We start from the raw sequence: 17145 nt of genomic DNA, 5'->3' as shown, positions 1-17145 counted from the left end.
TCATTTGAATACCGTATATGACTCTTTCTTCTGAGGAACACAAATTATATTTTAGGAAATTACTATGTGCATCCACAATGGAAGTCCAAGTCAGAATTGGAAGGAAATAACATCCTATACAACCTCGTCTCTCTTATGTCTATACAATGACTTGGCTATACTATTCATAGCAAAATAAAAACACCATTATACGCAAGTGTTACTTTGTATAGGATTCATTGCTCTTTATAACAGGGTTCATAATAGCAGGCATAGAGGAAAAGAGCGAGTGTCTCGGTCCCTCTTGAGCTTTTGTATGGGGTTATGTAACAAGGAGATCCTGTATTAATACAAGAAAAACTCTGATGCTTTATATTTAACTTTCTGTTATCTGCACCAGACGCCTATGAAGCACCAGCAGAAAGACAAACTACTGTATATCTCCAAGATTTGACATTAACTGTGGACTCATAATCGTTGTACTATACGTTTCATACATTTTAAAACTACAAACCTCAGAACCACTCTCACGAGATGTTTGTTGGAACACATTCCCCTTTGCCTAGTCACAATATAGCTTTCTAAACAAGAGCCACTTCACAAAAGATTGTTGTTTTTACCCCCACGTGAGACTTTGTTTATAATGAATACATTCTACTCATACAACTGGATGATCCAGCTGGAAAGAGGCGGATATTGCTGGTGCTTTGAGATTCAGCTTGATGATATTAAATAATTTTTACTGTCATGCACACCTTTTACCTAGATTTACATTCAGCACCATACTGATTGTTTTTAGATAGCATGACCAATCGAATAGTACACTGTATTTAAACTTTACGGCATGGTTTCTCAGACAAGGATTATCTTAAGCAAAGACAAGGCCTTAGTTAAATTAGGACATAATGTTGTTTTAAAAAAACATACTTCACCAAAAACATTACAGTGCGCATCTTAAGACAGAACAATCGCACTAATATACACTGCTCAAAAAATAATCACACTGTACTAGATGCACGAAATATTCATGCTAAAACTCTTCATTATATACTTAGCATAATGTTGTGAGAACAAAATAATGTGACACTGGCCAATGAAAGCCAAAATCATAAACGGATTCAGGGCAGGAATTACAGTAAAACACAGTAAGAAAATGAAAATACTGTAAATACACAGTAACTCAATGTTAGGGAGTAATGTGAATGGCCCCCTGTCCCCGTATGAACTCCCAACAATGTCTGGAAATACTGCAGGTGAGATGGCACATGGTGTCCTGGGTTTCTCCTTCCAGACCTGGATTAGACCATAAATGAGCTACTGGACAGTCTACGGTGATGCTTGAAGGCGTCGGATACATGAGATCCCAGAGGTTCTCAACAGGATTTTCTTCTTGGGAACGTGAGGTCCAGTGAATGGCATCAATGCCTTCATTATCCAGAAACTGCCTGCAGACTTTGGCCACATGAGGCCGGGCATTATCATGCACCAGGAGGGCTCTGCACTGCACAAGATCTGACAATAGATCTTAGAATTTCATCCCGATACTTCATAGCACGTTTAGGTCTTTAAGACCCTCTAAGGATGGTCATCTCCAGTGTACTTGTCGGCTGTTGTCACTTTCTTTAGCACAAAAACAAGAAAAAAAGGTTTACAATGAGATATGCTTCCTTACAGGGTTGATATTACTGAAGGATAACTGACTTTGTGTTATGCTAGGATGATCAAGTGTTACCTTCATTTTCTTTAGCCTCATAGTTAGCAATGTCTGGGATACTGCCCCTAGTTAAAAAGCCGTTCAACGTCATTTAATAAGTTATTTTAATATAATTAAATTGCAAAAATAACGGAGTGAAGTCATCGTTGAGGGACCTTGCATTTCATTCTTACATTACAACTGTGGTCAAGATGGCATCAGCGATGCCACAGTTTAATTGCATTTTGAGTTAAAAAAAACTTCCTAATTAGACATCCACAATAAAAAAATAGATGTTCCAGCACAACAAAATTTATTGTTAAAGAAAAGCGTTTCTTTAGGGGGGCACAAAGGGATACACCCTACACGAGGGGGGCTCACAGTGAAAAGTCAGAACAGCTGCATTACAACACAGTCAATTAAGCAATAGGTGTAGGCATATTTTACCGATAACATCTTTTTTGAATTATAAGCCAACTTGGACAAGTTTTTCTCATAAAAACATACACAGAAACTCCCAGCCTTCACCACTTTTCAAGGCAGGAATGTACTGTTCCAGACACCCAAACAGCACAGTGTTCCAGCCAAGCTGCATACTTGAAATGAGTGACCTCACACCAAAGCTCCAGAGCTGTGTGTATGCAAACACGTTGCTATGGCAACCAAGCAGTCAGAATGACAGTGAGAACATTGATATGAAAATTCACTCAATCACCGACAGCACTTCATTTACTTGGGCCCTAAACTAGCAGAGCACCTCTTTTGCTCCTTTAAACCCCAAAACAGCTGTCGGGGAGGGTCTTCAGAAGATATGCTGTTTGCTTGGAACAGATTCGTCTTGTTCTCACCTCAGCTCTTGAGTTGTTATGTCTACAGATAAAGTTTCCGATGTTTATTTTAAGAAATAAAATGCTTGCCGACGTACAAGATAGGGATTATTGAAGAGAAACTCTTCCATGCAGAAGAACAAACATGGTAGTAGGGTTACAGAATAGTCGATTAGAGTCTGGCCTTGTCTTTCAGAAGTGCATTCATCATCCAATAAAACAAAATCTGCTTTTAATAAACATTAAAAACAGTGAACAATGTTGGCCTTGAGGAAATGCTGTATTTAATGGGAGTTTCATTTAAAATTATGACGTTCCAGAATTCTGTAAAAACTAATCCACGTGAATTAACGAATCCTTGAAATAAATAAAGACAACTATAACAGGTCAATAATAATAATAAACTTTATTAGATAGTTACCAATATTATCTACATCACTTAATACAAAGAGAATGGTGCTTTGCAAGCAGTAAGGATTTAAAACGGAGTCAAGAGATCCCCCCCATGCCCAGCGAAATGACAGCCAAACATGAACTACATTTACACATCTAAAAGACCAGGATGAAAAAAAAGGAAAACAAAATGACAATAGTTGTTGACGATCTTGTCTTCTCTGCATCAAGTCTTAAAAAGAGCAAAGTGACATCAACATTTCCCCATGTGACATTAGAGGACACTATTAAGTCATAGACACCACACAGCAGTGTCACTAATCCCGTCCCATAAACAGGTTAAAACTGTCTTTATACGAATAAAACAAGCAAAATGTTGTTGCGTGGGACTTGGGGAAGCGATTCCTCTTAATGATTTATGTCTGCTACATAGTTTCACAGTGATATCATACTTTGATTTCATATAAAAAGGACTTTTAAATCATGGCTTTCTTTTAATATACCAGTATTGTGAGACAGGCACTTCAGATATTGCAGCGTGAACAGAGAAAGGGACTTATTGACTAGTTGGGTAAAAGCAATAGCATTGGTTGTCATGAATTCCAGCCTCTCAACCTCCCACCTCAGACACCGACGTCAAACACGGTGTCAAGCGGTCAGATTTACAGCTAATACCAGGCTATTTTTAATCCGGCAGGATTAAACTCATCACCTTACACTGTGTGGGTTGTGTCAATCTTTTTTCAAACCCACAAATTCACCGAATCCAAAGTTGACTCAGCTACTACATTATACTGACCGGAGGAAGAAGGATACCATTCTTAAAATTTTCCTACAAAAAGGTGTGAATATTAATATCCAGATATTTCTTGTTCATAACATCCTGGTTGATAAACCTAAAAGGTACTGAAAAGCTATTGTTTTTGCATTGAGTCTCAAATTAATGACGTGATACAAGAATGCCTATGGTATGCAAAGACTTCTTTAAAATAAAAAAACTCTTAAAAAGACAAGTATCTGTAAGCCATGATTAGAGAGAAGGTTCTTGTTTTCGTCCGAGTATCTCCCACAGGGGTTCCGACAAGCCTTTGGGTTGAATTTCCAGTATATGAGCAAAGCAAGAAAAGACTTGCAAAGATTCGAAATGCTAAACATGAGACACCCTTGATTGCTTTTGTTAAAACAGTTTTTTTAAATCATTTTGTACCATAAGCGGTGATTCAGTATGGCACAAAAACAAACCGACTGAAATAACAATGTAACAGGCTTGCCAGAAAGAGTAAATCCCAGAGACAAATACAGGCGAATGCTTTGCCTTGAACTGTTGGAAAGGCACTACTGTCATCATTGGTAGAGTAAGTAGTTCTTAAGGGAGGCAGGTAAGGGCAGTCCATGGATTTCACTCAGTCGCTCTCTTCCCAGTGCCACCCGCACAGATCGCCTACAGAGGTCCATTAATGGCAGGGGTTCAGCTGGAGAGACAAGTATATTTATTAGAAACAAGTTACAAACATTGTGAAAACCTTAAATACATTTGAAAAAGCTTGTGGAAATTAAGAAAACTTTGGTTGGTTACCTAGTAATACACCAAGTAACTATTAGGTTGGTTTCACATTTAGTTCGATTACTTGGTCCGAAGCCTAGTTCGATGGCTCCCCCTCCCCCCGCTGGACTGCATTCATATTATTTTGGGGTCCCGACCGCAGGTCGCTTGCGTCATCAAGCCTGCAGCTGTTTACGCTGTCGCTTGTAACGATGACCGGGAGAAGGGTGCAAAACGCATAACATTGCTCGCTTCACATTTATACATTTATGTTTGGATAAGCATTAGTTGTTTCCAAAGCTTCAGTACATGTAGTCTTATGTAGTGGTACTCTTCAGAACACTGATGGCGAACAGAAATAAGATATACAGCTCTCTGATTGGAGCGTGTAAATTTGAAGATTAATTTTAATTTAATCACAATTTCACATCAAACTTATAATTATATTTAAATACCCATAATGCACTAATATGGTGTAGTTTATAGTTTGTATAGCATGTTGAAAAGATTAGAATTAAGACAAAAACTGCATTTAAACCTGCGCAGAGCCAAATCATACAAAAACCGAACATAAAACGTGATGTATATTGACAGTCTGTGATAAATGTTATTCTTATCAAGAATATGTAAAACAAGGTAACCAAGCATATAGGCCTATTTTACTCAGGTGGTGAACAAGCCGACAGCGGTGAAAACACACTCTTCTTCTAGCTCCCGGTAACTAAACCCAGAACTGACAAGAATATCTGGTTTAATCATTTATAATGATGATTAAGTAAACAGGCTCCATGATGACTGTTAAGATAAAAAAAACGCAATAAAGACAGAGCCATTGATTGTTTATTTTGTGCATGTAAACGCACTCATTGTATCCCATGTACACAGGGAGCGTTAAGGAGGTTTTTTGTACCCCAACTAGACGATTTTGAAGATTAAAGACCTGTGGGGAAAACTAGAGCCGTGCGAATTTTTGTCAAATCACACAGCTCCATGTGCTGCGCATTTCAGCAAGCTTTCCACACACCAGCACCTGTTCGGACGTTGAGATCATTTCATAAAACGCACACTTTGGCTAATGGGACTTTGGGGAAACTAGACAGAAAGTAAAGGATAAAATAGAGTGGCGTTATACCGCCTGTTGAACAAAAGCATGACGAGGAATGCATTAAAGGCACTGACACAAGACAGCCTTATGACTCCAAGGCTTTGGCTTCCTTTGAGTGTCTGAGTAATACTCTATCCATCAGAGCGAGACGAGAAGCCGAATTCTCTAAAAATGGGAACACCTGCATACTGAACTCGTGCGTTAAGGCCACAGTAGCGACACCTCCCAGCTTTAGACATTAAATGTTGGTACAAATGGCTTGCGTAGAAAAAAAATTCAGATAGTAGATGGCATGCAAAACATCACAGTGAAAAACAACGTATTTCATGGGACAAGCCATCACTAGCAGCCAGTTTCTACTGATTGGGGCGAGTTACTCAACAGGAGTCATGTCTGGCGTTCTCTGGGACAGCTGCGAGCGAGCGAGTCTGGCCCCTCACCTGCATCCTTTCATTATTTGACCACAGAGCAATAATGTCACGAATAACAGCTTTCAAAATGTATTCATTACGGCATGCTGGGGTAGAAGAAATGAGCGAGTTACAAGTAATCTGACCAAAGGCACATTATAAACACAATCACTAGTTTTTAACAAGAAAAAGCTTGGTACCGCTCATTATAATGGGCAATTTTCATAGATATCACCAGTGAAATTCTCAATGGTGCCTAAATGTTTTATGCACTATAGAAAAGTAAACTCAAATAATGGTTTCAATATTTAAACAACGTAACCAAAACACCCTAATGTTCATAAAAGATTTTCCATGCAGAAAGTGTTAAATGCATGGCAATTTATGTTTTTCAAACCAAATATAAAGATTCGTAGGACAGCAGCAAAGCCAAACACTCACACAATGTAATCAAATATGATTTAACATTAACAACATTTCAGTCCCATGACCTTCATCAGGTTAAGGTCATGGGACAAAAATGGTTGGTTAATAAATTATATTTTTAGTAGCCAAGTTACAGTGTGCCAGAAGTTTCCTGTCTTTTTTTAAATAAATTATAAAACTGTATATTTAATTTATTAACTATGAAAACTGAAATATTTATTAAAAAATATACATGTAAAGTTTGTTTATTACATTTATGTTACATTTACAAAAAAATAATTTACGGTGGAGTCTGCTTGTTTGAAAATGCTAAGTGGTTAGTTTAATGATTAGCTCCCTTAATGCGAGAACAGAATGATGTCATGGTCTTTATCAGGTAAACAAAGATGGCTTCATTTAATTTATGGATGAGAGAAGTCTTTCGCAGTTACACAAGTTACGCTTTCAATGTTTAACAAACCACCAAGTCCCTCTTGTGCTACAAGAGATAACTGCACATTGTTCTAAGACCATCGCTAAAAGTACAGACAGCACAATGTAAGTGTGAAAGTAATGGTACTTACGATCAAGTCCATTTATGTACCGGATTCTGATTTCACAGTGTCCCCACACGGCACTCACTACAGGGTATAGCTTTCTTCCTTTGAGTCCCCTGAAAGCAACCCCTAAGTACTGTCCGTCGACAATAAAACTTAGCGTCCCCTCGTCCATGTCCAGGACCACCAAAAACGAGTCTGGGACGATAAAGGTTTCATCAGGTTCAAGAAAAGCTGGATAGGTCCTACTGGGCTGGTTCTTGCCATCGTGATGGAGTTTGTTGCGTCCCAGGTCCCAGCCCCAGGACTCGCTATTGGTTCCTACAAGTGCAGTGTATCCTACAGAATGCAGTGGGGCCTCACCCGTCGCCACACCGACAATGGCATGTGTCCCCCGCTGGCGCATGGCCCAGCTGATCTCCCACACGTGCAGTCCCCGCGTGTATCCCACTCGACCCCGAATCGCATCTGTGCTTTGGGCAACAGGGTGCCGGTGAAATATTAGTTTATTGTCCTCTTTCACGAAAATGTTGAGTGACCGGTCATCGTTGTTCCAGGAGTGCTGGACTTGGACGTCCTGGGAGACTGGTGGCATGTCTAACAACATATCCAGACGGGAAGGTTTGGTGTAATCCAGCGCCTGCAGCTCTAGTTTGAGAGGCCGAAACGCAGGGTCCCGCATGTCCACAGTTTTAATGCCTCCGGGAACCTTCTGCCCCATGCTACGGGTGGTTGTGACAGCACCTCGTTCCCCCTCCAGTCACAAAGTGCAGTAAACGACAGAAATGAGGGGCAGCCGGGGTCCTCTCCTTCACCTGTGCACCTCCACCAATAAGGAGGCCAAGGCGACTGTTTTTGTCAGAAGTTGCCAGGAAACCAGGTCAAAGCTGCTGGTTAAACTCACCTTGGGAGATAAAAGCGAGACACAACAGATAATGAGTGTGTTCAAATCAATTTTCCTACTGTTGCGTTTTTACACACCACACCACAACATGCAAGTTATAAAAACATGAAATGTATCTAAAGTAACGGACATCTATGCAAAAAAAACCAGATTAAAAGGGCTAGTTTACCCAAATAATTTATTCTCATGTGATTCAAAGCGTATATACGTATATATTATACATGTAAAAGACAAAAGAGTTTGAGAAATGTCTCAATACACAATAGAAGTTAATGGGGTCCTGTGTTGATCGGTACCATTTTTCTAAATATATTTTGTTTTCTGCAGAACAAAGTCGGATTAGGAATGACATGAGGGTGAGTAAATGTAACAATTTCCATTTTTGGGTCAACTAGGCCTGGGCGGTATGGCTTAAAATTACTACAATAACATTTTCCATATCAGTACGAAAATTATCCTGCACATTAACTGCTTTCAGCTGAAAATTTACAAAAAGTATTTTTGACAAGCTTTCCTTGACCCAAGGTTAAACCAATATCTTTTCTTACACAATCTTTCCTCACAAACAGCAGTGGACTGTTAATATCACAAAAACTGTTTTACTCTGTCAGTGACATGCTCAATGGCTTACTTGTTTTTACTTCTATTTACTGTGCCAAAGCTCCTCTCAGAGTTCTATTACATCACATAAGACCGAGGAGTACAACCTCTCGCTTCACAACAACCCACTGTTGTCGACATTCAGGCTGGTCATGTTAGACCAGACAAGATCAGTGTAGGCTAGATAAGAAATCATTAAAATGTAGAGACTAGACAGTGTTGTGTGTGTGAAATCCCCTCCTACTGTCCTGGTTTTTAACACCGATCTATATAAATGACTGGATTATGCCTTGAAAGCATAACCAACAGCAGGAGGTGAAGCCACCAGAAACAGATTGCACCGCCATCTTGGTATGCTTAACTGACAGAGAGCGCCATTGAATTAGTTAGATGAACGATCTAAAATTACCCTTTTTTTTCAGCGCATTAGGTGTGTGATAAGTTTTCAGTGTGTTAAAATTAACGGTTACTTCTGATGTTTTTTCCAACATTAATGTTTATTCTGGGCAGAATTGCGACTAGAAATCAATCTGTAGAAGGTAAATGTCGATTGCACACTGTTGTAACGGCACATGTGTAAATGATAACTGTTTTGAAATAAAGCTTAATGATTTACAGATTAATACAAGCTCAATGTGTTCTATATATAGATTTCAGAATGCGCACATTTGCCTAAAGTTGAGCTGTCTCGTGAGTCTGCTGATCTGATATAAGATACAGAGTGAGTTCCGTTCATTTTCATTAAGAATGTTCTTGTAAGAATGTTTTGAGACTTCGATATAAAAACAGGGCCAGGTATCATTAATGATACAGTATCGCATATTATTAACTCCATGGGCATACCAACATTGCGGCATGGTAGCTTCTGTGTAATGACATCACTGATCTTTATAAATGACTGGATTGCTCTTGCTTTATAATGCAATTTCTGCCCTCCTAAATTACATCACTGTTAAATCTGATATCCAACAATTGGGCCAGTCCAGCGTTTTAAAAAAACCATTTAGACTTTTGACATGCTTTTCAGACATGTAAATGAGCAAAATTGCTAGCTGAAAACAGGGTTCCAGAATGAGGCGCAGAAGGGGCCCAAGGGTAATTAAATTGTAGACAAGAGTTCATTGAGGAGCATCTCAGCCCTTTCTCAGATACAAGTAAACAACCTTTTCAAAGGGTCACGCCTCTTCGTCACTGGCACACCCGAGCCAGAGAAGCACCAAGAAGTGGGTGGCAAGTGTGCGAATACCAAACAATATAGTTTTCAATGGCTGTCCAACCTTTAGTAAGTAGGAAACATGTTAATTATGCTTGGACCAATTCAGCTGCATGGCGGAGGACCAACCCAGGCAGTCTTTAACAGAGCTGTTAGGATGGTTTTAAACGAGCAATCACATTGTTGCGCAATACCAGCAGAGAGGTTATGTCATTCTGCAGAGTCATCTCCACGCTTTGTCTGGTGGTTTTGCATGATGCTGTCTGGCGAGTCATATGGTGGTGACAGCATGATATGTTTTTGTTTTTCATCATTTTGGTGCTTATGAGCAAGAGCTTCGCAGCTGGTTGGCGGTCTCTGCTCTGTATAGGGCTGATTGAAATGCGGAGGGGGCTCTGGGGATTTGTCAGGCCAGGGGAACAGTGGCAGCTTTTGTCTTCACCATCAAGATCACATTTAAGACTCATTTCAAACCTAGACTTTTCCTACCCTGTAAAATCTGTGACCTCTTGAAGTCCTAACCTTTCCCCTACTTGGATTAGGGGTGACATTGCCAGGTCCCTTTTGAATATAATTTGGACACCTGGATCACAATACAACAATATTTTCACTCTTTACATTTAGCCTTTAGTTATTCACAACTGGTGCTGTGCTGTAGAGTTTGGAAACTGGTTGAACAGGAATTGAGTGTGCTATAATGCTACACAACTTCGATGAAAATGCACAAATGATGGACGTACACAGTGCAAATTGACAGACAGCTTTGAAATGGGACATGATTTTGGACAGGTTCTATTCATGAAACTGAGGCATCTGGCAGGCAGCTGTGAGTGAGGGGCAATACAGGACTGAGAAAGCCAATGGCGTCAACTCAAATGCCACACAGAAGCTCTATTCCAGGGGTGGGGAACCTTGATCCTGGAGAAACACTGCAGGACAGTGGCCATCTCAAACACACCTGAACCAGCTCATTAAAGTCTTCAGGATTACTAGAAACTTCACGACAGCGGTGTGTTTGAGCTAAACTCTGCAGGACAGTGTCAAGTCAAAATTTAATTGTATTTGTGATGTGAGACATTGCGATTTGCTTAATCGCAAGAGGCTGCGATGTGGAAGCAATGTGAAAAATATGAAATGCATCTGTTCCAAAACCACTTTGAATTGCATTTATACCAACCAACTGAGCAAGCACAACTCTATTATGCCCAATCAGCAATTCCCTAGACAACTGCGCAGACAGACAGACAGACAGACAGACAATGTGGCATCTGCAGTCAGATAAATTATTTTAGGCAAATAAATACTAAAGAAATTTCAAACTCAAACCGCCATCGCGCCTCCTACAACGCCTCTGCACACATTCATTAGCACAATTCAGGACCGAGCCGAGAACAGTCTGTTATAGTGTCGTGTCGAACCAAGCTCATACTCGTGCATCTCTGCCCGGTGCGGCACATCTCACGGACGAGCCATTTAAACTTGATGCGCACACACCGCCTGTTTCTTAATGCTCATTTATAGTACTCAAGTCCGGCTCCAAAAATGTTTTATACCTTTAATGGTTATTGTTTTCTTTCTGCAGGGTAACTATACCCATACTGTGCAGCACACTATTGACAATAATGAGCTGAAGAACGACTCAAAGGCAGGGTGTCCGATTACCGAATTAATCTTGTTTTTAGATTGAAGTGGGCGTCTTATGTACTCACCTCATAGTTATGTGAACCTGAAACCAGCCTAATTATACAGATTTATTTAGTAGTGTAGTTGGGGTAGGTGATGACAAAAAACCTCTTAGCATGAGTATTTTATTCTACAGTAACAATACATAACACAACTTTGTGATTTAGATAGAAAGTCAAACCATGACACACCACAAATGTCACATCTTTTAATAAGCCCCTATACTTCTGCTCAGGTTTCTTCATGTCCAACATCCATAGATGCAGAATGAGTTAACCATGCCTACTTATTTACATACCACATTATAAACAGAAGTAAAAAAATCTGCTGCAGTCGACAATTGATTCCCTTAGTTGCAACAGTATATCTAGAACGCATCTATAACTAGAATGTTTTTCTAAGAAAAATATAATGTATCCAAGTTAGTTATTTAGTACAATTTGCTTAGTTAATTTAAAAATAATAATCATAATAATATAAATCATCATGTTATCTAATGCATCATTTAGCAATTATTACAAAAAACTATTGAGAATCTCAAGTGATAGTTATGACTCAAGGTCTTATGTTGAACAACTTTTTGAAAAACAGGTTATCAAAGCAGGCTGACTAACCCCAAGCAACAAAAGGAATAGCTTAGTAAATAGAATAAACTATGAATCTCAAATCACGTCTTCCTGAAGGGAGTGCCAAAACGAACCGGACTAACCCAAGATTACAGCAATAATATCATTGTTGTCGAACAGGGCTGTGGACTCGACAGCTGTCTACACAGCAGTTATGAGAGAACAGGAGCGCTCTCATCTATCACTCATCCACTAAATTTCCACTGCCTTATAGGCCAGGCCACAGCAGGTGCCATCACGACAGAACTCAAGCGCTCTGCTGCAACACCCATATGACACACCATAACCAATATATTCAAAACAGTCTGACAGGAATCTCATGAATGCGACTGGTGTGTTTGAAGAAAGTGAAAATGACAGACAAATTTAACTTACGTAGCCATATCAGGCCCATGTGGAGACCAGAAGTGAAGTGATGCGATTCTTGGCTTGATGTTATATACCTTTGTACCATTCCAGTCAACTTAAGCTGTAGCATCTGCATTCATTTGAGGCTGTTGTGTCAACATTCACTCAAGTAACTGTACTTTACATTTGACATATTACATCCTGAACTGTCAACTGTGATATTTTATCTGGGATAACCCATCCGTACCTACATTACAGGTAAAAAGGTGAGGTCAAGATTCACATTATCAAGCCTAGAAAGCAGATCTCTAGATACTACTTCACTTGAAATTGTGAGAGGCTATGTCAGTGTCCAAAACTACCTACCTCTATAGTGTGCAGAAAGCAGTGGATTGTCTAGCTACAAACTGCTCGCAACAAGTTTCAAATGGAGTTATTTTCACAATTTAACATCAGTCAGGCCCCACGCTTTATCACTCTTAATTATTTTGACATTAAGTCATGGACTCAGTTCTTTTTATCCTTGCACGTTTTGAAACCAAAAGCAAAATGTCAGACGTTTGTTCGCATCATAGTTTATGGCAATCTCACGCCACTTGATTTTTGGTTGGATTTTGCTGTCACGGACAGATTTACGACAAAACCCTTGGATCGCGACCAAATCGGTGACCAAAGCTTATTAAGTATAAGGAGGTCAGCACGTGATTTGGACCGGTCTCGAGCTATCCTAGAGGCTACGATACTTTCAAACCTGCTTGATATCTCCAAGTGATCTCGTCGTGTGTGAAACTGTGGAACTAATCCAGCCAATGACAGCGTTGAAGGTTTAATGACAAATTATTGCATTGAGGAATAAAAACCGGCTGGCATATAATCATTAACATTACAAATTCTAATTAAATAGCTGATATAGCAGACATAAAGCCATTTTAAACTATCCTAAAGTCTGTATAATAGAATATGGAAATCCCTTAAATAACACTTCAATGTTCCATACTCCATGGCGTAAACTCACTAACAACTAATTTGCCAGGGATAGTTCATAAAAAATTTAATTTGTCATTTACTCAAGCTCATATAATTTCATACCTAAATAAATTGCTCTGTTCTGATAAACACAAAGATACTTTGAAGAATGTTAGCAATTTTCAGTTCCAGGACTATCAATTTTTTTTCTGTGTTCATTGTTAGCAATAAATGTATACAGGTTTGAAACAACCCAAGTGCAAGTAAACGACAGATTTTTCTTTGAATGAACCATCCCTTTAATGCGATGCGGGAGGTGTTTTCGCTGTTGGTCGCATCTGCTCCTCAACCAAGGCCTTATATTTATTAATATAAAATTAATTTAGTTGATATATTAAATTAAAAAAATTATTTACACAATATATATTTCTAAAATCTTCCCTATGGAATATATGACATTGTAAATCTACATCAGGGTTGGGAACGCATTGCCAAAGCAGGAGCACGGGTGATACATTTGTGCTTGCTACAGATTTAATAAAAATGCGGTTGCATTAATAATAGCCTATTAATAGTGGAAGATATTTTAATGTCTCTTATGTTTACCAATTCCGCATTTTGTATTTAATACAGTAAAACGGTATTAATGTGAGAGATTACACAAAAAAAGGAAATGTAACTATATTTTTAACACAATTTACCTAATTTATGGTTCCCTCAGAATTCGTCAAATCATTAAAATCTTGTGACTGCGTCCGTACGATTGTCGAATAACTTAATTCGTGACGTGTACAAGGGCTCGCGATTTACCGATCGTCCAATTCGTACCGTGTACGCCCGACTTCACATTTACATTTAGTAGACGCTTTTATCCAAAGCGACTTAAAAAGAGATCGGGGAGCGATAAGCGATATTTTGCATTTGCATTTATTCATTTGGCAGACGCTTTTATCCGATATGCCTTCACAGCACCTTTAAAGTGTTGGACAGCCACCTGCATGACACAGCGGAACGTTAGTCTTTCAAACGATTAACAAACACAAACATGTTGATCTTACTCCAATACATCAACCACAGACTGATCTAAAAAAAACACTGTGTTGCCTCTGTGGGCCATGAAAAAATATCCAGTCAGTCAATAAAATCCAATGTTACTCAAGTTTAGCTTGTTACGCGATGCACAGTCTTCCTGGAAACATCACGCAGCATATTCACCACAGCAGAGATAGCAAATCCACTGCCACTCCATTCGATGCTAACTAGTTGCAGGACTATTATTATTACAACAGGAACTGTGAACTTGTTTTGTTTGTGTATGGACAAAAAAAAATACCTCCACGCCTATTGCTCCAGGTGTTAAACCGAAAGTAAAGCATTTGTCTGAAGCAAACGTGTAACTACCGTAAAGCACAAACCTCAAATTTAATCATACTTTATAGTCTCGCGTAAAGTTAGATACTTAAAACTAACGCGTGGGTCGAGCTTAATGCGGCTAACTAGCCTATAACGAAAGGAGGTAAACGCACTAATCTCTTAAAACTGCTTCCGTTAAACTGGATGAGAAATGGAGGACCACAAAACATCTTTGTTAGTTTTAAAAATAGAATTAAATTGCGAATATACAGCTCATCTACAAGCACAGGAAGTAGCGTTAGTTCTCGTTTAGTGCACGCCGATTCATTATTTACATCGAGACGCATAAAGAAGCGCGTGTACATTTTAGTTCCTACTTCAGCTGGTCGGACACCTCGGCGGGAGAAGTGTTTGCTTTTGAGAAACCTTGAAGGGGGGAAAGCGTTGTGTGTGCATGTGAACAAACACCGACTGGACAAAAGACACACACACATTTGATTAAACTGTAAGAATTTTCAAGCGTACCTGCAACTGAAACACGCCGAAAAATAAACCATTGGCGAATGAGCGGAGCGAGTCTCTTTCAGTCGATATTCCCGTGCAAATCCATGTCTATATTCTCTTCGTGTCTTGTTAGCGCAGGCTTGTATTGAGTGAAATGATGGCTGCTACAGCGACAGAAACATCGCTCGTGTCACGTGGTCAAATAGCTCCCAGCTGCTGCCGAACGTCCCTCCCAAATGAGCCGAGCTGTTGTTGTTTAGCTCGTTTCCCCTGATAAAGCCTGCTAATTGTGGACTACGTAATGATGATAAGCAATCTGTATGTGCATGTCGAACATGTGCATGCTTGGGAGTGTGCTTGCCAGTGCTCCGTTTCATTTTAATTTGGTAGTCGTTATAGCCAGAATCATAATTTGAGCAGGCCTGTGAGTTTTTTGTGTATATGTTTAGGTATACACTGGAAAATATCATGCAGTTTATTAAATAATACCTTATCATATACTGGAACCAACCAAGTGCTTATATTTTTCAATATATGAAATGCAGCAATTACTTCTGTATTATTCTATACTGTATTATTGTCTGTGTTATATATTGAGATATTGTAATATATTAACAATGTACTATTCTATATGTTTTAATAGATGTTTCGTTATTTAATATATTGACAGTTAATACATAGAGAAATACATTTTATTTGCGTAAGGGTTGTTGTATCTTGCAAGATACAAAAAGTCTGTGTGATATTTTGTGGTGCTTCAAGCTATTTCCAATCGTGTCTTTGACCAAAATCGACATTGAGGGGCTATTTAAGTCAGAACAATGGTTGATTATATGGGTTTTTAAATGTCAGATCTCCCCCCCACACACACATTCACATTTAGCATATTGTTACCATCTTTCTTTAAGTTACAGTAATGCTTGCTTTCGTTTTTAGTTTCTGTTGGATTGCACTATGACCCAAACTGTTGCACACTTTTCAAGGGTGACTTCCATGCTTGAAGACACTGATTCATGCGGCTGCTCTCTTTATGACTCAACAGACAGCAAGGCACCTTGGCAACTTTTACTGTCTGGTGAGTGTGTACTCCTAGACCTTACACAATATACCACTTCTTCATGGAACTCTTTGGATGCAAGTGTCTATCCTTCATTTTTTGATTGGTAGGTGAGGTGGATTTAATATTGACCTTAAATGATGGCTCATCCTAAAATAAAAACCCTTCAAAACTTGCTTCATCTTCATCTGTTGAATACAAGACGAGAACGTTTTAGGAATGTTGATGCTCTTATACAATGAAAGTGAATATGAACAGAGGCTGTCACCCACATTCTACCTAACATCTTTTATTTTCCATGTTTGGAAACATAATGTCATATAAATTGTGCCCAAATTAAAGTTTTAGGTTGAACTGTTCTTTTATTTGCTCAACACTGCTATGGTTTGCTGCCTTCGTGGAGTTGTGAAATGTGAAAGTGTTGTACTGTCCCCTTTAGTTCAATCTAGCTACTGACATTGCTAAGAAATGCCAAAAATCTTTTCCATTTTTTTCACTAGACTGGACTACATTTCAGAACGTCTTTTTGTGTAACACAGCCCAAACATTTTCGTGAGTCAATGATTACAGAATTTTAACTATGGGGTTTATTTGAGGTTGGATAATGCCAACCAAAGCTGTAAAACATAAAAATATTCATTAATAACATACAAATATATAACATTAAAAATATAAAAACATATTTACCTTGGTTCCTTCTTTCCTGCTCATAAACTATTAAAAAGAATACACAATCTTAGTGGAAGAAGTTGCTGTGACCTTAGAATAATCCTGCCAGCTGTTAAAGGGTGTTTCCTTTATGATATTTAGAAGATTGTTGCCTAGAGGAGCAAAACAAGATGAAAATAATTTGAGTTCCAGTAAGTTAAAAATGATTTGTGCATAGGAAAATATAAATCCAAAATGAAATGTTACATGTGAGTGATTCAATACTTAATCCATATAAATATATCTACTTATCTAACAAATTCTCCTGCGT

General features: G+C 38.8%; 1 protein-coding gene across 2 annotated transcripts; it reads right to left on the bottom strand.

Annotated features, from left to right (window-relative positions):
- Positions 1-2885: 2885 nt before the first annotated feature.
- Positions 2886-15391, bottom strand: spsb1 (splA/ryanodine receptor domain and SOCS box containing 1). 2 transcript variants are annotated; one of them, XM_079477898.1, is made up of 3 exons: positions 15131-15391; positions 6940-7816; positions 2886-4364 (listed from the first exon to the last, which is right to left on the bottom strand). In XM_079477898.1, the coding sequence occupies exons 2-3, from the start codon at positions 7631-7633 to the stop codon at positions 4237-4239; spliced, it is 822 nt and encodes a 273-aa protein (XP_079334024.1). In that variant the 5' UTR covers positions 7634-7816; positions 15131-15391; the 3' UTR covers positions 2886-4236. The 2 variants fall into 2 exon arrangements, with proteins under 2 accessions (XP_079334024.1, XP_079334025.1); XM_079477899.1 differs by lacking the exon at positions 15131-15391 and adding an exon at positions 12314-12478.
- Positions 15392-17145: the final 1754 nt, after the last annotated feature.

The sequence above is a fragment of the Barbatula barbatula genome, assembly GCF_947034865.1.
Source record: "Barbatula barbatula genome assembly, chromosome: 17".
NCBI classification, from domain to species: domain Eukaryota; kingdom Metazoa; phylum Chordata; class Actinopteri; order Cypriniformes; family Nemacheilidae; genus Barbatula; species Barbatula barbatula.
The sequence above is the reverse complement of the archived record's forward strand: the minus strand, read 5'-3'. Positions and strand labels throughout refer to the sequence as shown.